This window comes from Eumetopias jubatus, unplaced genomic scaffold (genome assembly GCF_037043125.1).
Source record: "Eumetopias jubatus isolate StellerSeaLion01/CBP00866 unplaced genomic scaffold, mEumJub1_p1.0 scaffold_10, whole genome shotgun sequence".
Classification (NCBI taxonomy): Eukaryota; Metazoa; Chordata; class Mammalia; order Carnivora; family Otariidae; genus Eumetopias; species Eumetopias jubatus.
The window spans coordinates 85,871,676-85,898,536 of NW_028274816.1; the positions used below are offsets into that span (position 1 = coordinate 85,871,676).

General features: G+C 45.5%; 1 protein-coding gene and 1 non-coding gene across 3 annotated transcripts; one reads left to right on the top strand and one right to left on the bottom strand.

The window, feature by feature from the left end:
* The first annotated feature begins 215 nt into the window (after positions 1-215).
* On the top strand, positions 216-26,843 carry PRPSAP1 (phosphoribosyl pyrophosphate synthetase associated protein 1). 2 transcript variants are annotated; one of them, XM_028112797.2, is made up of 10 exons: positions 216-605; positions 5,115-5,167; positions 8,303-8,369; positions 14,117-14,289; positions 15,634-15,749; positions 16,204-16,259; positions 16,846-16,991; positions 24,548-24,618; positions 25,414-25,560; positions 26,081-26,843. In XM_028112797.2, exons 1-10 carry the CDS (start codon positions 436-438, stop codon positions 26,237-26,239), a joined length of 1,158 nt encoding a protein of 385 aa, XP_027968598.1. In that variant the 5' UTR covers positions 216-435; the 3' UTR covers positions 26,240-26,843. The 2 variants fall into 2 exon arrangements, with proteins under 2 accessions (XP_027968598.1, XP_027968599.1); XM_028112798.2 differs by lacking the exon at positions 5,115-5,167 and having other exon boundaries at positions 525-605.
* LOC148163359 (Nuclear RNase P) lies at positions 13,078-13,433 on the bottom strand. The gene has a single exon (XR_015769394.1).
* Positions 26,844-26,861: the final 18 nt, after the last annotated feature.

Here is a 26,861-nt window from a genome sequence, read left to right on the forward strand (position 1 = left end):
GGACCACTATCAAGGGAGGTCGCACCGCCCAAGAACGTGAGAGCGAAAGAGCTCCCGTGGGAGCGACAAAAGCAAGCAGCGGAGCGGTTCGTGAGGCTTCCCTGGGCCGAACAAGCTTTAGAAGGGTTGCCCACCGCCCTGCCCTCATCTGAGATGGCGGCTCCGGGGACGCTCTAGCCGGCGCCTCTCCGAGTCCCAGAGGGGGCGGTGTCCTCGCCTCTGGCCCTGAGGTGGCTGATACGCCGGTCGCGGCGAGCGTGGGTTCCGCCCCAGCCCTTGGCGGCCTCGGGTACGAGGACCGTGAGGGTCTCGGGCCTCTCCCCTCCCGTGCCTGGGCTCTCGGCGCCTTTCCCAGCCGGACCCCGCGCCTCGCGACCGCCTGGGTCAGAGCCGCTCCGGGCGCGGGCCGGTCGTAACCGCGCCTCGGGCCGGACGATGCCCAAGAAGCTGCTGCTGCTGCCCCCGCTCTCCGCGTCCTCGACCCTCCGCGCCCCGCGAGCCCGCCCCGCCGCCCGCCCGGCCATGAACGCCGCCCGCACCGGCTACCGAGTCTTCTCGGCCAACTCCACGGCCGCCTGCACCGAGCTAGCCAAGCGCATCACCGAGTAAGGGGGCGGGGCGGGGCCCTGACCGAGGGGTGTCGCGGCGCCCCTTCCCTCCGCGTCGCCCTGCGCGCGGGCCGCGGAGCCGCGGTCATGCGGGTCCTGGACTGGACCGACTCTTGGCGGGTGGCCCTTCTGCAGCGGGGACGCGGGTCGGCCGACTCTCCGACTTCTCCCCGCGCCGGGTTCCTTGCACCGCTCGCCCTCTCTCCTTCGCCCCACTCCCACTTCCCGGGCCGGGGTGGGGAAGGCTGCCGTCACCCCCCGAGGGAGCGCCTGGACCGGGGGGCTCTGGGTGCGGCTCCCTGTCCCAGGGCGGGAGTGGACCTCGGAGACAGGTCGTCGCCCCCCCCCCCCCCCAGCTCTCCTCGGTGGGCCCGAGGCCCGCAGGTCCCGGAGCTGTGACACGCAGGACCGGGCCTGGGGACCTGCTACACTTGGGCGGCCCTAGGGGGGCGGCTTCAGGGCCTTGCAGGTGGAAGGCGCAGGATGCACCAGTGAAGCAGAGGTGGAGGGGAGGGCAGTGAGAGCAAGGCGACTCCAGGGGAACAGATTTGTCGGAGTTGGTAGAAATGATAAGTTTAATCGTATTTCCCAAGTCGACTTTAGACTCGATCATTTAAAGTCTTTGCCTCTCCGTATGTTTTCAACCCAAGGAAGCCAGTGATCTCAAGTGGCTTCTGGGATCTGACAGCTCTGAGATGCCTTTTCAGTCTTGCCCCTTACTAGCCCTGTGGCACTGGGCAAGACACTTGATTTTCCTGAATTTCACTGGTAAGGTAGGGACGGTGCTATCTACTGGGCAGGAGCGTCGTGAGCATGAACAAAATAATGACGCTAAAGCATGTAGCAGAGCAGGGGCTCACAGTGGCCCTCTGAATAATACCTCTTTTCTTTTCTTTTTAAGATTTTATTTATTTATTTGAGAGAGAGAGAATGAGAGACAGAGCAAGAGAGGGAGGAGGATCAGAGGGAGCCCGATGCGGGACTCGATCCCGGGACTCCAGGATCATGGCCTGAGTTGAAGGCAGTCGCTTAACCAACTGAGCCACCCAGGCGCCCCTAATACCTCTTTTCTCCTTGGCTCTGTTGGAGAGTCCCAGAGCTCTAATGTAAAGGAAGGGCCTTAGGAGCCCTTTCCAGATAAACGAGTGACAAACGTTAAGATATAAAATGAATGGCTTGTTTTTTAACATTCAAAGTCATTTTCGTATCTTAAGCGATTTACATTAGAGTTCCTCTGGATTTTTCAGAGTTGATAAATAATTGCAAGAATCGGTTTTTAGATTCTAGATGGAAATGTAGAAGGGAAACTTTAGTCATATTTACTCAGTAATACCTACGTTCTTTTCATTTGGAGTTTTAAGTGAGTTCAGAAGAGTAAATCCTTTTGCAATCTACTACCTAGTTTCTGTTTCTAACCCCTGATAAATGTCTGGCTTTTTGAGGCCAACTAAAATGCTAACTTTATTTATTTATTTATTTTCTAAATGTTTATTTATTCATGAAAGTCAGAGAGAGAGAGAGGCGCAGAGGCAGAGGGAGAAGCAGGCTCCCCGCCTAGCAGGGAGCCCGATGTGGGACTCGATCCCAGGACCCTGGGATCATGACCTGAGCCGAAGGCAGACGCCTAACCATCTGATCCACCCAGGCGCCCTAAAATGCTAACTTTAAATATAAAGCTCATATTTGTTTATTTTGGGTCAGATTTACGACAGTGACCTTGCTGAGGGGGGAGGGCACATTTAAAAAGGTCGATGGTTTTGCTTTTTATTTTTTTTTAAATGTTTTATTTATTTATTCATGAGAGTCAGAGAGAGAGAGAGAGAGAGAGAGAGAGAAAGAGGCAGAGGCAGAGGGAGAGGGAGAAGCAGGCTCCCCGCAGAGCAGGGAGCCCGATGCGGGCCTCGACCCTAGGACTCTGGGATCATGACCTGAGCCGAAGGCAGACGCTTAACCATCTGAGCCACCCAGGCACCCGGTTTTGCTTTTTAAATATTAGGTTCTTCCCTACCTTGTTCCGGAAATGTTTTAAATTACTGTAAATAATATTTGTAAATACTTCCTTTATCTGTTTCATATCTGGAGTTTCTGAGTAAGATTTTATTTGAAAAAAGGCCTTTACCACTAGGCAAAGTTTGAAGGTCCCTGAGGTTATGATATTTTATTTCCTGATTGCTTTTGGATCTGAACTTCCAAGCAGGAATTTTCAAACTTTTTTGGTTATGCACTTTAATCAATAAAAAAGGTGGGTTACATTCCCAGGATGTATGTAAGTTACACGTGTGTTAGAATTAACCCCCAGTGTCCTTCATCCAGCTTCAATTTAGCAACTTTTTGTTAATCTTATTTCATTTACTTTCCCCATCTCTCACCTTTTTTTGGCTGGAGTTTTGTTTTGTTTTGTTAAGTAAGCTCTATACCCAACATGGGGCTTGAACTCATGACCAGGAGATCAAGAGTTACGTGCTCTACTGACTGAGCCATCCAGGCACCCTAAGGAGTATTTTTTTTTAATTATGGTAAAATATACATAACATAAAATATACCATTTAACCATTTTTAAGTGTATAATTCAGTGGCATTAAGTACATCTACAGTGTTGTATAACTGTCACCAGGATCCACTTCCAGAACTTTTTCATTATGCCAAACAGAAACTCCATATCCAACTAACTCCCCAATCCCTTCCCTCCCAGTCCCTGGTAATTTCTATTCTACTTTCTGTGTCCGAATTTGCCTGTTTCTAAGTACCTCTTATAAACGGAATCATGCAATACTTGTCTTTTGTGTCTGACTTAGAATAACAACTTTTTCAGGGTTCATATTATAGCATGTATCAGAATTTCATTCCTTTTTAAGGCTGAATAGTATTCCTTTGTAGACCTGACTGGAATAAGTTTATTTTTTTATTTATACTATGTACACTACTTTTTTTTTTTTTAAAGATTTTATTTATTTATTTGACAGAGAGACACGGCAAGAGAGGGAACACAAGCGGGGGGGTAGGAGAGGGAGAAGCAGGCCTCCCACGGAGCAGGGAGCCCAATGCGGGGCTCGATCCCAGGACACTGGGATCATGACCTGAGCCGAAGGCAGACGCTTAACGACTGAGCCACCCAGGTACCCCTACTGTGCACACTACTTGTTAACTGTTTATTTATCAAAAGAAACTATTTCAGGGCGCCTGGGTGGCTCAGTTGGTTCGGCAACTGCCTTCGGCTCAGGTCATGATCCTGGAGTCCTGGGATCGAGTCCCGCATCAGGCTCCCTGCTCAGCAGGGAGTCTGCTTCTCCCTCTGACCATCCCCCCTCTCGTGTGCTCTCTCTCTCTCTCATTCTCGCTTTCTCAAATAAATAAATAAATAAAATCTTAAAAAAAAAAGAAAGAGAAACTATTTCATACCCCAGGATTCGTGTTTCATAGTTGGGGAACACAGGTCAGTGACAGACTTTCATGGAACGCAACCCACAGAAATTCTTTATGTTCCAACATCACTTTGCACTCTGAAAGATAAGATACCAGCCTTCTTCATCTCAAAATCGATCATGGAATCGTAATTTCTGTAGAAATCTATGTATGTCTCCTTTCTTGGTTGAGCCACAGCAAACTTGAGAGAAAGCTGCTACCCGCCGGGGTACAAGAACACTCGACAGTCTGAAATGGCTGACGCTTGGCCAGAAGGCCTTGCATCTGAGGTGTCATCAAAGCCCTGAAAGCCGCGGTAGTCCATCTCAATACAAACCTCAAACCCCATGTCCTTGCTCACTGCTCCACTGCACACCTGGCTGGAGTATTTCTAAACAGATACCACCCCTGCGTCATAATATTTCACTCATCAAAGTGGTAATGCTAGCTGGTAACTAAAAAAATCGACCACAGGGGTGCCTGGCTGGCTCAGTCGGTAGGTCATGCAGCTCTTGATCTCCAGGTCATGAGTTTAAGCCCCACGTTGGGTGTAGAGCTCACTTAAAAATAAAATCTTCAAAACAAAACAAAAACCTTTGATGCCGTTAATTCCTTGTTATCATTTAGTATCCATCCTTGTGCGTATTCCCCTCCCTCTCTCAAAAAGGCTTTTTATACTTGGTTGGTTCTAATCGGGATCCGAACAAGATTCACACCGCATTTGGTTAATGGCACTGAAGTCTATATGTTTTTGACAATTGAGGCCTTTACCTCTGGCTTGTGGTTTTGCAACTAGTGCTAATAACCATGCGTTTGTTTGGGAATGATTTTGCAAGGCCGTTATGATCCGAAAACAATGAACTGGACGTGAAACTTTGGTCGCAGAGCCCGGTAGAGGAGTGTGTCACGAGATGGTGGGTGCTCGAAGCTGCTTGCGGAGGGGTAGCAAATGTGTAGTTCTTAATGCGTTAAACTTTCTGAACTGTCTGGTTTTTTTGGGAAAGACTGCTGGTCTAGTTATTTTAGCCTTTTTGTTAAACTACGCATATGAACTGGAGGGTTTTTTTTAAAAGAGCGTTCTTAATTGCCTTCCCCCCTGCATAGGCGTCTTGGTGCTGAATTGGGGAAATCTGTGGTCTATCAAGAGACCAATGGAGGTGAGTTAAAATGATTTCTTAAACATCCTTTGTTCTCTAACTCTGTTTAGTCAACAGACATGTTTTTAAAAGTCAGATATTACATGCAACACAAAAACATTTTTCTCTTTAACATCAGGTCTCAGCCATTACGCTCTACTTCCCTCCAAGTCTTGATTTCTTTCTTTGTTCTCTTTCTTAGTCTCCTTCCCCTCTTCCCAAGATAATGCAAATGTCCTGTCATTTTACAATGAAAAAAGGAGAAATGTAGAGAATATGTTTTTTCTTCTGTATTGGGCTACATTTGATAAATACCTTTTACATTTATCTGTCTCATTAGGTCATCAACTGGTATCAAGAGCAATCTGTTACCGGGTAGTAGTGACTTATTGAAAAACCATCTTTGAGTTCTTTCATCCGCGAATTTTGCTCTCAGGTCTCTTGTACACTCTCATCCTGGGTTGATAACCCATTTTTGCTGCTGTCCGCATTTCTGTGGAAAATTGTAACATTAAACGATAATGCTTGAAAGCCCTTTGTTGATGGCCAGTGTCCTAGGAAATGCTGCATCATCAGTCTCCCTAGTGGGGCCACATACTTCAGACTATAATGCCCTGCGGAGACAAATTAATATAAAATAATTTGGACCTATTTTTGCAAAGTTGAAACCTAGGTTTATGACCCTGTGCTTCCTTTTTTCTTTCTAAGGTATAACTATCTATGATAAATTACTGAGACATAATGATGTTCAGGGATCTAAAAAAACAAGGTATTTGAAAAGGGAAAGGTAACTTAATGGATAGTTTAGTGGAAAGCACTTAACACCCAGGATGTTATAAGTTCCATCTGTGTTATAATTAGCCCCTAGATATCCTTCAGCCAGCTTCCACACTTAGTAACTTTTTTTTTTAGTTTTATTTATCCAAGTAATCTCTACAACCCATGTGGGGTTCGAACTCAGGACCCCAAGATCAAGAGTCCCATGCTCCTCTGACAGAGCCGGCCAGGGGTCCCCATACTTAGTAACTTTCTGCTTGGTGACTAGAAACTTTACTGCCAAGACAGGAGATGTTGATATTTAAAAACCTAAAGATGGGGGCAACCTGGGTGGCTCAGTCCATCAAGTGTCCGACTCGATTTCTGCTCAGATCATGATCTCAGCCCCGAGTCATGCTCAGTGTGGGTGGGATCTGCTTGAGATTCTCTCTCCCTCTCCCTCTGCCCCTCCTCCTGCCCTCTCAAATCTTTGAAAACAAAAAACCCCTAAAGGTGAAGGCAGATAGGTGAGCTACTCTATTTAGCAATAACGATCTTAATTTATGGTGATGGCATTTGGGAATCTCCTGAAAATAAGCACCGGAGGAGGAGAAGGTGGTTTCATGAAGACCTTTATCAGGACGCCTGGGTGGCTCAGTCAGTTAAACCTCCGACTTTTGGCTTTGGCTCAGGTCATGATCTCGGGGTCCTGGGATTGAACCTGCCTCAGGCTCTGCGCTCAGCTAGGGGCCTGCTTGAGACTCTTCCTCTTCTCTCCCTGCTTGCACACTCTCTCTCTCTCTCAAATAAATAAATAAATCTTTTAAAACATCTTAAAAAAAAAAAAGACCTTTTTCTCCATCCTTCCATCACTGTTCTAGGTCTCTTCTCCCTTTCCCTCCCTCTCCTCCCCTCTCCTCCCCCTCTCTCTGGCTGTTACAGTAGCTTGTTAACAGACCTTCCTGCCTCCATTTTCAGTCTCCCTAGGCCATTCTACTCACCTCCACCAAGGTGTTTCGAAAATGCAACTGTTTTTGACTTTTCACTGCTGAAATCCTTCGGGCTAGAGTCCGGTCTCCTTAGCATCCACCCAGGGCCCTTTGGGATCTGAGCTGTGCCCACTCGCTGCTCATCGTCCATCCTGTCTGACATGTGTGCTGTGACTCACGACTACACCTTCAGTCTGTCGGCTTCTCACACCTCCGCTGCCGCCCTCCTGGCTGGACCACTGTCCTTGTTTGCCGGGACTCCTTCAGAACCAACTAGGGTAGCCTTCCTGCTGCCACTGTCGCCCTCCAGTTTTCTTCACATAGCAGTCAGAGGTCACACCCCCTCCATCCTTGACTCCTTCACCAGTGGCTCTCCTGTCACCCTTAGAATGAAGTCCAGACTCCTGCATGGTCTGGCCCCCGCTGGCTACCTGACCTCTCTCTCTCCTCCTCATTCACTGCGCTTTCCAAGCGGGTAACTGGCTAGCCCTCCGCGTGGCACGCTCTGCCCCCATATCTCTGCATGTTCCGTGCTCCCTTCCTCGGTACATGTTCCAGCCTGCAGTGAGGCCATTGTTTCCAGCCCTATTATTCTCTCTCCTGGTCTTTTCTTGTTTTTAAGATTTATTTATTAGAGTGTGCACGAATGGAGTGAGGGGCAGAAGGAGAGAATCCTCAAGCAGACTCCCCACCGAGCAGGAAGCCCGATGCAGGGCTCGATCCCACGACCCATGAGATCACCACCTGAGCTGACACCAAGAGTCAGACGTTCAACCAGCTGAGCCACCCAGGCGCCCCTCTTTTTGTTGTTGAGTTTTTTTTTTTTTTTAAGTAGGCTCCATGCCCAATATTGGGCTTCAACTCTTAATCCTGGAATCAAGAGTTGCCTGCTCTCCCGACTGAGCCAGCCAGGTACCCCATCTCTTGGTCTTTTTCTGGCACATTGGCCTGAAAAGTCTGCCAGCCTTTGGCATTGCGTTGTCTCTGCTGTATAGGTCTTCATCCACTTGGCCCACGTCCTCCACTTCAGGACCCGAAGGACAGGGCCTGGCACAGAGGAGGCCTTGGCATTTGTTGAAAGAAGGATGTTAACCTTTGACCTCTTTATTTGCTGTAGACTTTTCCCCAAGCCTCTCATCTTTATTTTGGTGTTGGATTTTCTTTTTTGAACCTTGAGATTTTCTGTGGACCTGTTGGTGTTACTTTTGCCTTTTGGCATACTTTTGGCTTATTGTCCCTTTAGCTTCACATTTTTTGTATACATATTTGTCATTCTGAGATCTATTCCGAATTTATTTTGGTGCACTAGATGAAGTGTTGGTTTAGATTCATCTCTACTCCCTCCAACTGCTGCCTAATTATTGTATCACAAAGTGCTTTTCTTAAACAATAGAACTTTTTTATTTTTCAGAAACAAGAGTTGAAATAAAAGAGTCTGTTCGTGGCCAAGATATTTTCATTATACAGACAATACCCAGGTAAGAGTTAGCACTACTTTATGTATCCCTTTTCCTCTAAAAATCTTAGTGATGCAATTTACTATGTTATCATATAAACAACAATTGAGTTTTCTTTCACTATAAATGTGTTTGCATGTTCAGCTGAATGCTTACCAAAATCCAGTTGTAGGCTTTTAACATTCCTACCCTGTTTGTCACATTGTACTATTGATCTTCCTATCCAAGCTTAAACCACTCAAGGGGAAAAATACCTTCCTTACCTCCATATGCACTGAACCTAGTCCATGTCTGCTCCGCTCTGCTAAAAAGCTTTTTGTTGTTAAATGCAATGCATAACTGCTGCCGATTTGTACCCATCAAGACAGTCTTTGCACTTTATTTATTTATTTATGTTCAGTTAGCCAGCATATGGTGCATTATTAGCTTTTGATTGCACTGTATTTTTTTTTTTTTTTTTTTACACAGTGGCCCATTTCTAGCTGTCTATTGTAGATAGCATCTGCCACCCCTTCCCTTAGGGAAATCCTAGCCTACCTGAGGGTGACCTTCCCTGTGGGATTATCTACTCTGATCCCCTCCCAGTGAATGGGGTAGTTAGGCTATGTGTGTCTTTGAAAAATGCAGACCTTCGTGTCTTGGTTGATTTAGATTCCTGAGACTGTCAGTAATAAGAACGGCGCTGAACGCCAGCAGTGCGCACCCACTTACCTGTATCATCTTTCATCCTTAAACCACATCGGGCTTGGAAGCTATTTTGAGCCTCAGTGACAATGTGACTTGTAATAAGAAACATATATTTGGGGGGGCGCCTGGGTGGCCCAGTCGTTAAGCGTCTGCCTTCGGCTCAGGTCATGGTCCCAGGGTCCTGGGATCGAGCCGCGCATCGGGCTCCCTGCTCCTTGGGAAAGCCTGCTTCTCCCTCTCCCACTCCCCCTGCTTGTGTTCCCTCTCTCGCTGTGTCTCTCTCTGTCAAATAAATAAATAAAATCTTAAAAAAGAAAAAAGAAAAAAAAACATATTTGGGGGAGCCTGGCTGGCCCAGTCGGTAGAGCGCATATGCAGCTCTTGATCGCAAGATTGTGAGTTTGATCCCCACTTTGGGCGTGGAGCCTGCTTAAAATTTAAATAATTAATTAAAAAAGACGCCTGGGTGGCTCAGTCGTTAGGCGTCTGCCTTTTGCTCAGTTCATGGTCCCAGGGTCCTGGGATGGAGCCCTGCATTGGGCTCCCTGCTCAGTGGGAGGCCTGCTTCTCCCTCTCCCACTCCCCCTGCTTGTGTTCCCTCTCTCGCTGTGTCTCTGTCAAATAAATAAATAAAATCTTTAATTAAAAAATAAAAAAGAGAAAGAAATACATGTTTGGTCTTCCTTTCCTGGTGCTGAGTTTCTAAAACCCTTGGAATTTCCTAAGGGATAAGAGCAATGAAGGTGTCTTTTGTATTTAACAAGCCCCCTTTCAACCATGCCTGAGGTGGTTTTTGGAAAGCACCTAGGTAATGCTGAGATGGGGGCTCGTTACCAGGGGACCAACAGCAGCCGGTTATAGGGTTGGAACTTTCAGCTCCTCCCTCCCCCTGGGGCGGGGGGCGGTGAATCAGTCCTCAGTAGCCGATACAGAGGTGCCTGCAGCAAAAACCTGCCTGCGTCCTATTTGTCTTAGCGGTGATCAGGAAGATTCCGAGAAACTAGATTGCTGGGTGCGAGGATCCCGGCCTTTGTAGTATTGGTAGATAGGGCGCAGTGTTGGTGGCTACTCCTCTATCGCCCTCTAGTCCTCCAGCAATTTGGGTTTTGTGCTGGTTGCCTCCTGGTCATGGCATTCTTCTTGCCTAGTGCTTTGTTTGATGCTGCACCTTGGAAAGGAGGGGAAGACCTGTGGGTCTTTCCTGGGAGTACGATGCTGCGGAGTGAGGGCCCTGGGACACCCCTCGAGGCTGCCCTCTGGCGTTGTGCTTGTCACCGTGGCTTTTGTCCTTGGCGAAGGGTAAGGCTGCATTGTCCTCACTGCTGTTGCTGCGGCCGCCGCCCCAACACCTCCGGCGTTGGGGCTCACCTTCCGAAACCACTCAGAGCTTACAGCCTATTTCTTGTGACCACTCCAGTCAAGGTACATTTTTGATTGCTGCGGGTGGAATTTAATTATTTGGAAATGGCAAAAAGCCATTCAGAAGGAAGTGATTTTGTTGCATGAGTGAAATGTGTGATACTCGAGGAGCTTTCAGTTATACTGAGAAAGGAAAGTAAAATGGATATGAAGCTTACCAAGTGTTTCTTGAGGGACAATTTCCCTGTTTATGTTACAAGCTCTAGTGTGTTGGTGTAATGTAAGAAGGGTCACTAAAAGCACATTTACAACTTATTTGCTGCAGATGATTAATTCTTAGGTTTGGGGGTGGGGGAAATCCTACCGCATTCCGTGCCCTCGTGACTTTCATCTATGGTGTTGGCCTGTCTTTGCAGTCCCCTTCTGTTCAATTGATGTGTATAGACCATGTCTGTTTCCTTACGTTTGTCCTTGTCTATCAAAAATGACAGAGCAGTAAGGGTCAAATTTAATATGATGTGCTTATCTTAGGGGAAAGAAAAACGAGTCGGTTGGTAAACAATTAAGATTGTCCTACTTAGATACAAAGGCCCCAAGAACTAGCCAGGATGTACTTGGAACAGTCTTAGGGAACAGATAAACAAAGTAGAGGCTGCCAGCCAACTTCTCTTCACCCTGCTAGCCCACAGATTAACTGCCTGGTGTCCAGTTTGTCTGGTGTCCGGCCGTGCATGGGGAAAGCCAATGTGACAAAGGCTCTTTTGTCGCCTTCCTGACCAAAGGGGTGGGGCATGGGAGGCTTTCCTTAGCCTTGAGCTGGAGGATGTTGAATCCCTTGGCATAGGTCATTAGGAAAAGGGACAAGTAGAAAATGAAACCTCGTGGCAGAAATTAGTAATTAATGGAAGGAAAGTTATACTGAAATCAAGGCCCTTCCGAAAGTGTTCATCTTGTTACGTTAACATCTTACTATCTGGGCCCACCTTGTGGTGTGCTAGCGAAACCTCATTGTAGCCTGTGGTTGTGTGTTATAAATGCTGTCACAAGGCCAGCTAAGAGCCCACCACCTGGACAGATACTCTTCCAGAATCTATTAAATTAACTTCAACTCTGAATATATTGCTGCATTGACAGCTGACGTAAGAAACCACGACCAGGGGGCGCCTGGGTGGCTCAGTTGTTAAGCGTCTGCCTTCGGCTCAGGTCATGATCCCAGGGTCTTGGGATCGAGCCCTACATCGGGCTTCCTCCTTGGAGGGAAGCCTGCTTCTCCCTCTCCCACTCCCCCACTTGTGTTCCCTCTCTTGCTGGGTCTCTCTCTGTCAAATAAATGAAATCTTTAAAAAAAAAAAAAATCCACGGCCAGTGGAGCTTTTATGCTGCCTGCCACACACTATCACACCAGTGGAAGGTTGAGAAAGCTCTGATTGTATTTCTAACATTGACCAACAGTCTGTATGCAGAAGAGGATTTTTGCTATATTGTATATGATGCCTGGTGTTTAGTCTAGATGTGGACTCCTGAGTTCTTTACACACTATCCTTCAAGTACTGTGTAGCCTTCCAGCTGAACATTCAGAACCCACAAGGCATCAATTTAGGTGATGTGATGGGGGAAGGGACGCTCTCCCTCTGGAATCAAGTATGAAAGCCTTTGGGAGGCAGAATATTGAGTTAGATGTGCTCCTTCTTGGGACAGATGATTACCACAAGGGTGGTCCAGTGTGGGTCTCTGGCATTTTCTTGAAATGTCGTCAGCCTTGTTTGCCATTTTATCTTCACCGCCTAACACTGCCTGATTCCTGTTGCTCAATTAATATTTGTTGAATGTATGAATGAACTAACATTGACCAAGTATAATGAATTCCCAAGTACCTTGAAAGTGTTTGATAAGTGTTTTGTCCTGATTTTACCAAAAGATTGTGTGTCCTCTAACCTTTTGATGCCAGACTTGGGACATTATTAATTTGGGACGATGAGGAGGAAAATGTTCCAGTATATTTCAGAGGAAGGAAACAACTGGAAAATAGTGTAACCTGTCAGCAATCCAAAAGGAATGTTGTAGTTGTCTTGAAGTCAAATCCTGAATCAATTATATCTACCCTCTGGGAGAAATGCTTTTATGACAGAACCCTGAAATACTTACAAGAAATCCAAATTACAAAGGTGAGGTTGGGAGTTCTCTAAGTTGAATGTGGACGTGGAAAACACTGTCAGAGGACGGTGTCTCCAGTGTCTCACTCCCGGGTGTACTAAGGATGGGCGCCCTTGGGGAGAGAGGCAAACAGACTGGGAGACTGCGAAGATATGGTCTCTCTGTCCTTCAGGCTAAAAAGCAATCTCATGATGAGTATTTCATTTAACTACTTAAGCATTATGAAGTCTCTGCTATGTTGACGGCAAGCTTTCCGTTTTGCTCTAAATGAGGGCAGCATCACTGCTATGTATCGACAATTCAAGAACTGACACCTGAGAGTCTACTCCTCACGTAGAAACTACATGGGAAATGATCCTCTTTCTCAGGAAGGCGAGGGAGATACACTCCTGATCCAAAAGAGGGGGTGTTTGAGGACTCTTGGATAATCCATGGAGGAGTGGGAAGAGGCTAGAGAGGGAAGGTTGAGCATTGGAAGAGTATCCGAAGGACTTCAGGACTCTCATCTTTTGTTTCCCTTTCTTTGAGGGATAGGGGAAAGTGATCTGAATTGGGTTATGAGGCCCCCGGGCAGGGTACCTCACCGCAGCCATTGAACTCGTCTCCCTGGCTGTGAGAGTCTGTTCCAGGCTCAGGCTAAGGAGGCATCTGCCAGGCCCCTTCCCAAGCCAGGCCCGCCCCCAAGGGCAGGGTCCACTGCATCTCCTACCCAGTCCGCCCTCAGGAGCAACAAGCTGCATTCTCTGAAAACTCACCTCTTTTGAAACCCGGGGAGGATCCTGTTAGGGCCACTTTTGGCTCTAGTCCCAGACCTTCCCAGGTAACATGGGCTGGAGTGATGCAAGGCACTCAGCTCATGGCCCCACTGATGAGCTTCCCTCTACCCTAAGGTTCTCACCTTTTCTAAGGGCAGAGCCCACCTTAGGCTCGACCAGTCATGGCAAGGGGTAGCAATCCACATTCCTTAAAATCGGAAGTAGCCTTTCCTTTGAATATCTTCCAGATTCATATTTCTTTCTTTGTCTCTCTGGGTAATCTTTGTCGGGCATCTGTGTATCTTTAGAAAAAAGGAATGAGGAGATTTTTGTAAACTTAGTTCCAAGACCTCCCCATCCTCCCCCCTACCCTCTACCCTGTGAAGAACAAAGAGAACAAATCCTTTCTGGCCCTGGCAGCTCAACAGCAGGGCAGTGGGTTTCCCTTGGCATCCATAGGAAGCGAGGGGCTGGTGTGCTGGCCTGAGCCTATGGTCCCTGGGACGGTGCCGCAGGTGTTGGCTCGCCCTGGCCAGCAGCTGACATCTGCTTCGTGTGCCACCCCAGTGACCATGTCACCGACAGAAGATCCAGGCAAAGGTGAGCATGGATAACTGGGCACTGGATTTACGTAACTGCAGATGCAAACCACAGCTCAAAAGAAGAGCTAATAAGCTTTCCCCTGGATTGGTGAGGTGCCGTCATCAGCTGGTGTGATGGCAAAATGTCCGTGATGCCCATCTTGGCAGCCCAGGTTAAAATGCTGCCGTTTCAATGAACCTGACCCCAAAATACAAATTGTTCCCGTTTCAGAGATGTGAACACAGCTGTGATGGAGCTACTGATCATGGCCTACGCACTGAAGACTGCCTGTGCCAGGAACATTATCGGAGTCATCCCTTACTTCCCCTACAGCAAGCAGAGCAAGATGAGGAAGCGGGGTTCCATTGTGTGCAAGCTCCTGGCGTCCATGCTGGCGAAAGCGGGTGAGTGTGGGCGCAGGCCCCGGGGGTCCCGCCCTGTCATTTAGGACTCTTGGTGCACCAGCTTAGGCCCTACGTCAGAGAGCTAATTTGGGACCTCTGTTTTCTTTAAGTGTTGTTCACTAATTCCTTTCTTCCTGTTTACTTTTGATAGTCCTGGTTAGGGATATGTGAGCCGAGGTATAAACTCTTATGTTTTCCCTTCCTCTTTGTCTTACTTGACAGTGAGTGACCTTGTCTCTTCTCTAATCCTGGGCTTTTTCATCATTCTGTGCCATCTCATCTTCTCATGAAAACTTTAGCTGCGATCCTGGCGTCCGTATGGGATCTTTTGAGCTGCAGGTGTAGATTTACCTATTTGCCTTGGTTATTAGCTAGATTCCATTTATGTACATAATATTAAAACTGGGTTTTTCTTTTACTGCTTCTCCAGTTTACATAATCCTCCTTTTCCTCCCTCTCTGACATCTTTCTGTATAGCAGCTCATTCTCATTGCTCTTATTCTGTGTTTTTATAGCAGTAACATGCTTTCTGGCCTATGAGCCAAATGTAATGACACTTGATAGCAGTTGGGATTTTATTTGCCTGGTATGTTTACTTAAAAACTCTAATATACATTCAAGTCCTGAGAAACATTTGGATTCCATTCTCTCTAAAAATGTGTAGTGTTTGGGGAGGAACGGGTAATACTGGTTCTTTGCTCTAGAAGGGTTGCAGTGACTTTCGTCCATTTGCAATGTTTTTATATATGTACCTTTTATTTGTTCAGCACGAGTGATTATAAGAGTATGTCTTTATTGTTGTTCTATAAGAGTACTCCTTGACTCATTGTTTTATGACGTTTAGAAACTGTTCCAAACTCTTCGATATGGAATTTTCTTCTAATACGTCTATTACTTTGCTTTTGTGTTCTTATTCCTTCCGCTCCAGCCACAGGCCTTTAACATTTCTTCCTAGATTCTTTAATCAAGGCCTTACTATTGTTTACATCCATTACTTCTTCAGTGTTTATTAATTCCATATTAATATTTTTGCTTCTGCCTGATTTTTCTTAATTTTCAGGACCAAGCTAGTTATGGTAGTAGGGGAGAGCACTTTTTTCTCTGCTTTAGCTCTCTGTCCATGTGGAAGGTTATAGGCTCTTTTACATGAGGCTTGACAACATTCTTTAGTTCATTAAGTGTTGTTAAGGTTACCAATGAAGTCTGTAACTAATATGCTTGTTCACAACATATTCCCTGCTTTCAGTCTTCGGTTAGGAAACAGGAGTGGGCGTCTAATTTGTGTCCACTGTAGCCATTAACTTGTAGGGGTGAACTTTGTAATTTTTTGTTTTAAAATTTCAGGTTTAACTCACATTATCACTATGGATCTTCATCAAAAGGAAATACAAGGCTTTTTCAGCTTTCCCGTGGACAACCTTAGAGCCTCACCTTTCCTGCTTCAGTATATCCAGGAAGAAGTGAGGAGCCACCAGCAAACACCCCATTGTCCTCAAAAGAGACCCTATGTAGTTTTTCTCTGGTATCAGATTTCAATATTGAAAGGCTCATCAGATATCTTTCCCTTAAGTCTCAATGCCTGAGGCAGCCAGATAGGGTCAGCATGTAGGCATGGAGGATCATTTTTTTAAAGCCATTAAAAATGGATTTCCTTCTAAGTATCTTTAGCAATTTGCTTATGTTTTCTTAAATGAAGGTGTTAAGAAGTAATTATTTTTTATCTTCTTGAAGTAGCAGTACTTTTGCAATGATGTTAATTGTTAAGTGTTAAATTTTAAACGTGTCCATGAAATTCTAGTGTTATTTGCTTGCTAGTATGGATCATTGTTATGAGAGGAAAAAGTGTCATACCAGCATCCAGGTGTTACTTTGTGATAACTTCTCAGTATTTTCTTATTTTTCCTTCAAATCTAGATTCCAAATTACAGGAATGCAGTCATTGTGGCTAAGTCTCCTGATGCTGCCAAAAGGTAAGGAAGTTGGACATTCATAAAAATTCCTTTCGGGAGCTTCTCAAGGCAAAATGAGCTGTTTTGGAACTCAGGGTCTGTTGTCACATGGCCTGGAAAAGCTCATTGGCTCCAGCTTCCCCCACGTTATTGTCCTGTTCCCCACCAGGGCTTTATCGCCATTCTCCAAACAATACAAGGCGGTCCCTGAGTTACTCGGTTTTCCTGTGGGAGAAAAGGAAGTTCTTCCTTCAGGTTCTCAGGAAAAGGACGGCGGAGGGCTATGAGCATTTCTTAGGCAGTGGTTTTTTTAAGAGACCTTTTTGAACAAAGTTCCATCTTCTGAAGATGAGTTTTAGAATATTGGACAAAGGGTAGAACTGAAATTATCTAGAATCAGATGCTGGCGCACGTCTCAACTCCTGTGCCTCACTGTGCCTCTTGAGGCATTTACATTCTGGTCTGGGCCTTATCTTCCGATTTGTCTAAATCATTTGCGTGTCCCTAGAAGTTTGAGTAATGTTTTCATTTGATGATTAATAGTGATGAGATAGCAACACTTGGGTATTCTTCCCGTGGATTTCCCTGTTTCTTGTCTTTCTCGTAGGGCCCAGTCATACGCTGAGAGACTCCGTCTGGGGTTAGCTGTGATCCACGGAGAAGCCCAGTGTACAGAGCTGGACATGGATGACGGTCGCCATTCTCCCCCGATGGTCAAAAATGCTACTGTCCACCCGGGTCTGGAGTTGCCGTGTAAGATGAGCTCTATTATTTCACTTGTAAATCGAAGAAAGTTTTGAGTAATATGAATGGCTAGGAGCTAATACGTATATGGATGTATGCTATTTTGGTATTTTTTTAAAAGTTATTTTATTTTTTTAAAGATTTTTTTTTTTAATTTTTAAATTTTAATTTTTTCTTAAGATTTTTATTTATTAGAGAGAGCACTGAGCTGGGAGGAGCGGGAGAAGCAGGTTCCCCTCGAGCAAGGAGCTCCACGCAGGGCTCGATCCCAGGACCCTGGGATCATGACCTGAGCTGAAGGCGGATGCTTGACTGACTGAGCCACCCAGGCGCCCCTAAAGATTTTTATTTTTAAGTTATCTCTATACCCAACATGGGGCTTGAACTTACAGCCCTGAGATCAGGAGTCACATGCCCTTCCAAGTGAGCAAGCCAGGCACCCATCTTGGTATTTTTAGATAATTGAATGGTATTATATTGATTTCCCCTTTTGTAAAAGGAGATGGCATTATATTCACAGACTGTGTAAGGACAACTGAACTAATCTGGGTAGCACTTAGCATTCAGAGAGTATGAAGTAATTTTAGCTTTAGTGAAAAAATTGTAGGTGTGAAATCTTAAGCTTTTATATTTTGGTAAGGTGGGCGATAGCAACCGTTGATTATATACCAGGCTTTGGTGATCCAGGTAACTTTTAACACTTATTTTAGTAATACAACCCTTTGACCTGATCCCTGACTAAGTTGTTATTTTTTTTTTGTTAAAGATTTTGTTTATTTGAGAGAGAGAGAGAGAAGGGGCAGGGGCAGAGGGAAAGGGAGAAGCAGACTCCCTGCTGAGCAGGGGACCCCCTCCGCCGCCCAGTGTGGACCTCGATCCTGGGACTGAGATCATGACCTGAGCTGAAAGCAGATGCTTCACCGACTGAGCCATCCAGGTGCCCCCTGACTAAATTGTTATTAATCCAGCAGTGTGGAGGCTATTTATTTCCATGGATTTTGAGTGGTAATAACTGGCATTCTATACCAGAAGATAAAAGTATATTTTTTAGAGGAAGGAGATTATTTCTTTTTAAAATCTGTATCTGTTTGCCATAGCTCAGAAACATACAGAGATTAATGGGTAGGGAGGGGAATACCAGAATGGTTATACCCCAGACAGGCTACTTCAGACAGGCTCCTGTCTAAGGTGTAAACTTTGGAGGTTTTCTTTTTTTTTTTTAAAGATTTTATTTATTTGAGAGAAAATGAGATAGCGCATGAGAGGGGGGAAGGTGAGAGGGAGAAGCAGACTCCCCGCTGAGCAGGGAGCCCGATGCGGGACTCGATCCCGGGACTCCAGGATCATGACCCGAGCTGAAGGCAGCTGCCTAACCAACTGAGCCACCCAGGCGCCCCTGGAGATTTTTTATACAAGAGAAACAAGTAATAAACTCTTTTAATTTAAATTTTTGGTATTACAGAATTTTATTTGAGGATTTCATAATTAGAGTTCTTGACTAGGCTATATATTCCCATATTTGAAAATTTAAAAAGTATAAAATTCTTTATAGTAAAAAACTTTCCTACCCCACCTAAACTTTTCTGTCCCCCTGCCTCCCAGCCAGCTACTCTGATCCCCAGTGTAGTTGGTCTCTTATATCCATTCAGAGGCTCTATGCATATGCAGGCAAATAATGTATTTCTCTTTCTCTCATTTCCGCACAGCAGTAGTATATGAGACCACATTGTTCTACCCCTCGGTTTTCTCTTTCAAGAACTCCTTCCCCGCCAGTCTGTACAGCTCCCTTAGCCTTTCACAGTTTCGTGAGTGTTCTGTTTTATGGATAGACAAAAATTTTCTTCATCAGTCCCCTGTTGACGAACATGTGCGTTTTTCCAGTCTTTGGCTATGAAAAAGCGCCAGTAATAAACGTCTTTTGAGCCCTTATGTGCCAAGAGTTTTCTTAGCTCTTCAGTAGATCTTCAGACTTTGTCTTCACACAGCCTTGTAGGTATTTGTGTTAGGCGTTATTCTGCCGGTGAGGCAACTGAGCCACAGCCGGGAGCTGGTGGAGCTGGGGTTTGCAATGAAGTTTTTTAATTTGAACAAACTGCAGTCTTAGAGCAAAGTTGAAAGAATAATACAGAATTCCTCTCTACTCTTCAGAGACCCCAGATTTAACATTTATATACATACTCTTTTCTTCTGAACCATTTGAGATGAGTTGTAGACATAATGTCCTGTATCCTAAATGCTTCACTAAATATTTCAAAAAACAGATACTCTCTTACACAACCACAGTGTAATTATCAGACTCAGGAAACTGACATTGTTACAATACTATTACCTAATCTGCAGACCATATTCATATTTTACCAGTTGTCCCACTGCGTCCTTTAAAACAAAGGAAAATCATTTCTTTCTGGCCCGGAACCCAATAAAAATCACACATCGGGGGCGCCTGGGTGGCTCAGTCGGTTAAGTGACTGCCTTTGGCTCAGGTCATGATCCTGGAGTCCCGGGATCGAGTCCCGCATCGGGCTCCCCACTCAGCGGGGAGTCTGCTTCTCCCTCCAACCATCCCCCCTCTCATGTGCGCTCTCTCTCTCTCATTCTCGCTCTCTCAAATAAATGAATAAAAATCTTAAAAAAAAAAAAATCACACATCGGACTCAGTTGACCTTTCTCTTTAGTCTCATATAATCTGGAACAGCTCCTCTGTTCTTGGTCTCTTATGACCTTGATATTTTTGAAGAATACAGGCCAGTTCTATAGAATATCGCTTTATTGAGGCTTATTTCTCATATTAGGTTGAATCAGTTATTACTGTGATTGTGGTCAAGTGGTGATGTTTCCAATTCCCCTTCTTCCCTATTCATTCATTCACTTATATCAGAATGGATTCATAGAATCTTAGTTTATTCCGGGTGTTCTAACCCGTTGCTACTGTTTATTGTAATGTTCATCTTGTCTTAGACTTGGCCAAAGGGCGCCTCTTCAAGCCCCTCTCTGTGTTCTTTTGACATGTTCGTATCATTTTTTGATACTTCCTTACTTCCTGGTCCAACTAGAGGTTCCATATTTATCTCGTACTTTCTTAGTCCTGGAATCAGTAATTTCAACGAGCAGCCCCAGTTCCTTTAGTGGAAAGTGGTATTTACAAACCAAGATGTGGGCTTTGGAGCGTGCGCTCAGTCACCACACGTTACTCCCTGTGACTCACATTGACTAACGTTCTTTCATAAGTGACTCAGTGTACTTACAGGATGAAGACCGAGAAATAGAATTTCTGGGTCAAACGTTATCTTGATAGATATTGCCAAATTAGTGTAATATTTTATATGGTGATGTACAGCAGTGTGTTCCCTCATAGACCTGTTAGTATGTTTACATTACAACTTTTACAGTTGCCATAGGATCATTCTCTGATTCCTTCTTACAGATTTGGGCAAGGGAATGCTTCAAAAAAATGCTAGTTTTGTGTAATTATACTTTCCAAATTAAATAGGCTTCATATCTATATATCAGTTATGCTTCCAGTGTGTTTCAATAGTTTACTTCATAGTAATGAGGATGAGGGGCGCCTGAGTGGCTCATTCAGTTAAGCATCCGCCTTCAGCTCAGGTCATGATCTCAGGGTCCTGAGATCCAGCCCTGCCTTGGGCTCCCTGCTCAGTGGGGAGCCTGCTTCTCCTTCTCCCTCTGCCCCTCCCCCTGCTTGTGTGTGTGCTCGCTCCCTCTCAAATAAGTAAATAAAATCTTAAAAAATAGTCATGAGGATGAGGGGCACCTGGGTGGCTCAATCAGTTAAGTGACTGACTTAGTTTCGGCTCAGGTCATGATCTTAAGGTCGTGGGATCAAGCTCCCAGTTGGGCTCCCAGCTCAGCACAGAATCTGCTTAAGATTCTCTTTCCCTCTGCCCCTCCCCCGCTTGCCCGCACGCATGCACTCTCTCTCTTTCTCTCAAAATAAAATAGAAATGAGGATGAAGATACTGAGGTGCTACGACAAGACCAAAAGTACTCACTCTCAGAATCTTTGGTTTTGTCCCCCCCCCCAAGGATATTTCACAATGTTTGAAGGCGTTGCTGGTCTCTCCACCCAGCGGGAGGGAGGGTACCACGGGCATCTTGTGAGTAGACGCCAGAGAAGCCGCTGAATGTCCTTCCAGTGTAACAAATAGTTCTCTAGTCCAGAATGTCGGTAGTGCCAAAGTTGAGAAATTAAAAGTGAAGTTGTATAAATTTTTCTGTTTTGTAAGATAGAGTTCATTCCATCCTGGTGGCAAGGGCATCTAATGAACTTGAAAGGTTTGTATGTCGTTGGTTCTCTAAACACTGCTCTGTGCTTGCCACAGTAGTGAAAATTAAGAGTTTGGATCGCAAAAAGGAGAGAAAGTCACCTTTTTTGGCTTGATTTTCCTGGCTTGATAATTTTACAAATGAAGATGTGGTTTTCACCACTAAAGTGAAAACAGACATTAGCTCCTCTTGAGCATCTATTAAATGTAAGTTTTTATTTGCTTGCATGTGGATAGAGTCGTGAGCTTTGAGAATGATTTTAGTTCCAGTCCTACTGGAGACTTTATTTTATTCTATCTCTTTTTAATGTCAGTCTGTTGATAAAGTTTGACCTTCCATTGAACTAAAAATAGACCAAAATCAAAATGGATAAGGAGAGAGTGGGAGGGAGAAGCAGCCTCCCTCGCCGAGCAGGGAGCTGGACTCCGGGCTTGATCCCAGGAACCTGGGAGCATGACCTAAACTGAAGGCAGACGCTTGACCGGCTGAGCCACCCAGGTGCCCCCCACATGGCCTAATTTAGACAGAATTTAGGGAAGCCTTTCCTAATGTTGGTGGTTTATCTTCTCCTTCTTTTAGGTGGTAGTTATATGCAGAGCTTTTTGACTGCCCAAGTTCAAAAAATTGCCCTTGTTTCTGGGATGGGAAATCAGGAAATGTTGATTGAAATTTGCCAGTAAAATAGTGCTGGATTTCAGCTTGGCCGATGTGCTGGTATGTAGAAAGGCACACCTGTTCTTTGAGATTCACAGTACCTGTAGATAGGAATCTGCTAAAGTGGTTTGTTTGCTGATAGTTGCTAACCCAGAGAATTACTCCGAGTTTTATTCTTTTTTCCCTCTCCCACTGCTGGTTTAATATTTCAGAATAATAAAAAGCTTTAAAAGAATACTTAGCCTGTTCTTCTGAAATTCTCTCTCTCTCTTTCTCTTTCTGTTTACTAACCTTTTGAGGGTAAATTCTTACTTCCCTTCTCTATCCTGGAGTTGTCTGTACATGGATGGGCCTTTTCCAGGTATAAATTATGTAGTGAGATAGGAAGCCTGTACTTTAAGGGCCAGTCAAATCACAAAGAAATGGGGGCACCTGGGTGGCTCAGTCGGTTACGTGTCTGCTTCCCACTCAGGTCATAATCTGAGGGTCCTGGGATCAAGCCCTGCGTTGGGGCTCCCTACTCAGCGGGGAGTCTGCTTCTCCCTCTCCTTCTGCCCCTCCCCCTGCTCATGCGCACACGCGCGCGCTCTCTCAAATAAATACGTAAAATCTTTAAAAAATATCAGGAAGAAATGATGGAGTCATAGTTACTGTCTTCACATCCCTAATTTTCAGGAAACTTATGATGTCAGCTGTGTAGTCATGTGATAATAAGGTCACATTGTCCAAATAAAGTCACTTTGGAAGAAAATGAAGTAAAGCTGGCTCTCTGTCTGGCAGCTTTTACCTGTTTGGTTTTCTACAGAGTGGCGTTTATTTTACATTATCAGTAATTATCAGTAATATTTTGCATTTATCAGTCTCAGCGAGAGTCAGATTATTTCTCTTTTGCCTGGTATTGCAGTGCTGCTTCTGTGTGTGGTAAGATCTTCCTCACTCTGCCACTCGGTCTTTGGGCCTGTGGTGTCTGAGGACCGGTGGCTGGTAGTTACATGTGGCCCTTAAGCTCTTGAAACATGGCTAGCCAGTCTCAGTGAGAAGTGCTGACTTTGTGAAATGTACACCAGCTATCGAAGACTTATGATGAAAAAAAGGTAAAATATCTAATAGATTTGCGTATCAGTTACATACTGAAATATCTTGGATATACCAGGTAAAATAAAATCTATTAATTTCAGTCATTTCTCTTTACTTTTTTTAAATTTTTATTTATTTGTGAGAGAGAGAGCGTGCACAAGCAGGGGGAGCGGCAGGCTGAGGGAGAGGGAGAAGCGGGCCCCCTGCTGAGCAGGGAGCCCTGGCCAAAGGCAGACACTTAACCAACTGAGCCACCCAGGCGTCCCTCTTTACTTTTTTTTTTTTTAAGATTTTATTTTTGGGGCGCCTGGGTGGCTCAGTCAGTTCAGCATCTGTCTGCCTTCGGCTCAGGTCATGACCCCGGGGTCCTGGGATTGAGCGCACATCAGGCTCCTTGCTCAGCGGGGAACCCGCTTCTCCCTTGGCCTGCCGCTCCCCCTGCTTGTGCTCTCTCTCTCTCTGACAAATAAAATCTTTAAAAAAAAAAAAAATTTATGGGGCGCCTGGGTGGCTCAGTCGTTAAGTGTCTGCCTTCGGCTCGGGTCATGGGGTCCTGGGATCGAGCCCCACATCGGGCTCCCTGCTCGGCCAGGAGCCTGCTTCTCCCTCTCCCACTCCCCCCGCTTGTGTTCCCTCTCTCGCTGTGTCTCTCTCTGTCAAATAAATAAATAAAATCTTTAAAATTAAAAAAAAATTTATGGGGCGCCTGGGTGGCTCAGTCGTTAAGCATCTCCCTTCAGTTCAGGTCATGATCCCAGGGTCCTGGGATCGAGCCCCTCATCGGGCTCCCTCCTCGGTGGGAAGCCTGCTTCTCCCTCTCCCACTCCCCCTGCTTGTGTTCCCTCTTTTGCTGTGTCTCTCTCTGTCAAATAAATAAAATCTTAAAAAAAAAAAAATTATTGTTAAATAATGTCTACACCCAACGGGGCTCAAACCCACAACCTGAGGTCAAAAGTCGCATGCTCCACTGACTGAGCCAGCCAGGCGCCCCTCTTTTTACTCTTTAATGTGGCTTCTAGAAAATGTAAAATTACATATGGCTCACCTGTTTGTATTGGACAACACTGCTCTAGAAAAATCTGTTTCTTTTCTTTCTTTCTTTTTTTTTTTTTTTAAGATTTTATTTGACCAAGAGAGAGAGACAGCGAGAGAGGGAGCACAAGCAGGGGGAGTGGGAGAGGGAGAAGCAGGCTTCCCACGGAGCGGGGAGCCTGATGCAGGACTCGATCCCAGGACCCTGGGATCACGACCTGAGCCACCCAGGCGCCCCTAGAAAATCTGTTTCTGAGAGCCCCGAGATTCATTTCGGAGAATTCCCCCCCTCCGCCTTATTGATTGATTGATTGATTGGGGTGGGCAGCAAAGCAAGGTTTATTGAGTGACAGCAAAGTGATAGTACAAAGCTCCTGAGGAGGGAGGAGACCCAAGAGGGTTGCCCTTTGTTTTTTTTTAATAATTTTTTTCACTGCTTCCAGGGAATGGGTTTGCAATTATATTTATTTAGTGACACATGACTAACTAGAATCTTGTGGTTTGTTTTATTTTGCTAGTGATGATGGCCAAAGAGAAGCCACCGATAACCGTAGTTGGAGATGTTGGCGGGCGCATCGCAATCATAGTGGTACGGTCACGTGTCATCCTTCGTGTGCACAGATGACACCGCTGGCTCTTTGTAGGTTGTCCACTTTGGGATTATATTTCTAGTAAAGATGATGGAGTTAAATGGATCCATCTATCCTTTCTCACCCAAACTCCTTTAGGACAAGTAGAAATTTTTAGGTAGTTGAACAGGGATTATTATAACCTACAGATGTAAAAAGAGCATAGGATCTGCTATAAGAAAATCCCAACCCCAATAAATAACCTTTGTCTTAAGGGGTCTAGGTTCCACCAGAGCAGCTGACTTACCCTACTCAGCCTTCAGCTTTAGGGCCACGTGAGGAACTAAAGATGAGCGGTTCCATTTTCACTAATGAGAACAAGTGTCCCATTCTTCGTGCTTCAGCAGGATCTGTTTGCTCCCCACTCTGAATGCCTTTGCCGGGCCTGATTACAATGGTTTGCTTTATTTCTGTGTTCTTGTCATCTCACTTTGTCTTGAAAAAAAGTAAATGGGACACCAGCTATGTCGGATTAATCAGAAGTGTGCAACAGGGAAATGAGTCTTGGCAGTCTGGAACTCTAGCTGTGCATGTCACAGGTGACTGCCAGGCTTTGCTGCTCTTTGTACTGACAGCCACACAGAGCACGGTCCACACGGTTGTTGCCCCTGCCCGATGTTCTGTCTTGGGCCCAGGCAGGTGGCTCTGGTCTCCGGTTGGAGATCCTCTGAAACAAAGTGCAGAGAAGAGCAAAGAGGAGTGTGTTTATAGAGATAGAGGGTAGCTCCTTACTACTCACTCTGGCCTCTCCTCAGGATGACATTATTGATGATGTGGAAAGTTTTGTTGCTGCTGCAGAGATCCTGAAAGAGAGAGGTGCTTACAAGATCTACGTCATGGCCACTCATGGCATCCTGTCTGCGGAGGCCCCCCGCCTGATCGAGGAGTCCTCCATTGATGAGGTCTGTCTGCGCTTAATGGGCCTAGAATTTGCTGCTCTCTTTTCTGTGAATAGTAAAATGATTCCATCAATGTTGCTTAACCCCTCTCCAGAGGACCTCTGAAGTAGTGCCCTTGGTGGCTAGCAGTGTGTTGGGACAGATGTATAGTTAGGAATAGATGTCTCTTGTCATAAAGGTTTGCTTTATGTACTTCAGCATGGTTCGTATCTCAGTATAGTTGGGTACCGTGGTAGCATTTCTCTCAAGACTTGGATTCTTCCTGTTCTGCGTGGTGCTGGGCCTCACCCTACTATTTCTGCATAAGTAGACCATGACCTTCGTAATTTTATGTTTTGAACCATGTACCTTTTTCTTGTATAAGGTCAGTTAAGTTTGGTCTGTAAAAACTATACTCCGTGGAATAAGGTTTTGTAGTTTGGAACTTGGGCTGTGGGAACTAAATGTGGGACAGACTTTTCTGGGTGACCACGCTGGGGACACATCAGTAACAGTGCTTATCTTCCACTGCTGCAATGACTAGGTGGTGGTGACGAACACTGTCCCTCACGAGGTGCAGAAGCTGCAGTGTCCCAAGATAAAGACTGTGGATATCAGTCTGATTCTTTCTGAAGCAATTCGGAGAATCCACAATGGGGAGTCCATGGCGTACCTTTTCCGAAACATCACTGTGGATGACTAGCTGTCACCGTTGCCTTGACCGTGGAACTCCTGAGGAAAACGTGTGGGGAGCAGTGCCATCAACTTATGTACACAGTGTTTCCTCTCAAGGGAGGCCTGGAAGTAGCCTGAAGTCAGATAGTCTGTCTCACCAAGTTGGTAGGTAGGAGGCATTAAGATAGTCAAGGGGAAGACAGAGCTGATGGATAAATGGCCTTAAGTATCTGCCATCGCCATCCTGTTCCTTAAACAAAAGTTACAAACGCTTTCCTGAAAAGAATCCCCAAATTTTGTTGATACTGAAAAGGAGTTAAAGGCAGATAGTCTTAGCCCTGTAACATTCGGGTATTTCTACCGCAGGGAAATGTGTGTCAGCATTGAACTTGGCTAGGGAAGCTGAGTGCCCTGGTACTGTTTCCATTCTGGTTGTCCTCTCCCCCGTCAGCCTCACGTAAGTCTTTGTAGGAAACCCTCTTTTTCTTTGAGAAGCTGCTGTGCCTACAGCCACTGAACAACAAAGCCTTTGTGGCATTACCCCAGCGAGGAGGTGAGATTAGAGTAGCACCCTATCTCTGGATACCTGCGTGGCTCTTCAATGGCAAATAAAAGAATTTGTTGTCTTGCAAGTCTGTTCACTACACTGC

What these genes read in the sequence shown, in the direction of transcription:
- PRPSAP1 (XM_028112797.2), top strand. Translation starts at nt 436, where the DNA reads ATGCCCAAGAAGCTGCTGCTGCTGCCCCCGCTCTCCGCGTCCTCGACC. An exon ending in TCTCCTGATGCTGCCAAAAG is followed by an intron (nt 16,260 to 16,845) that starts GTAAGGAAGTTG and finishes TCTTTCTCGTAG; the next exon opens with GGCCCAGTCATACGCTGAGA. An exon ending in GGCGCATCGCAATCATAGTG is followed by an intron (nt 24,619 to 25,413) that starts GTACGGTCACGT and finishes GCCTCTCCTCAG; the next exon opens with GATGACATTATTGATGATGT.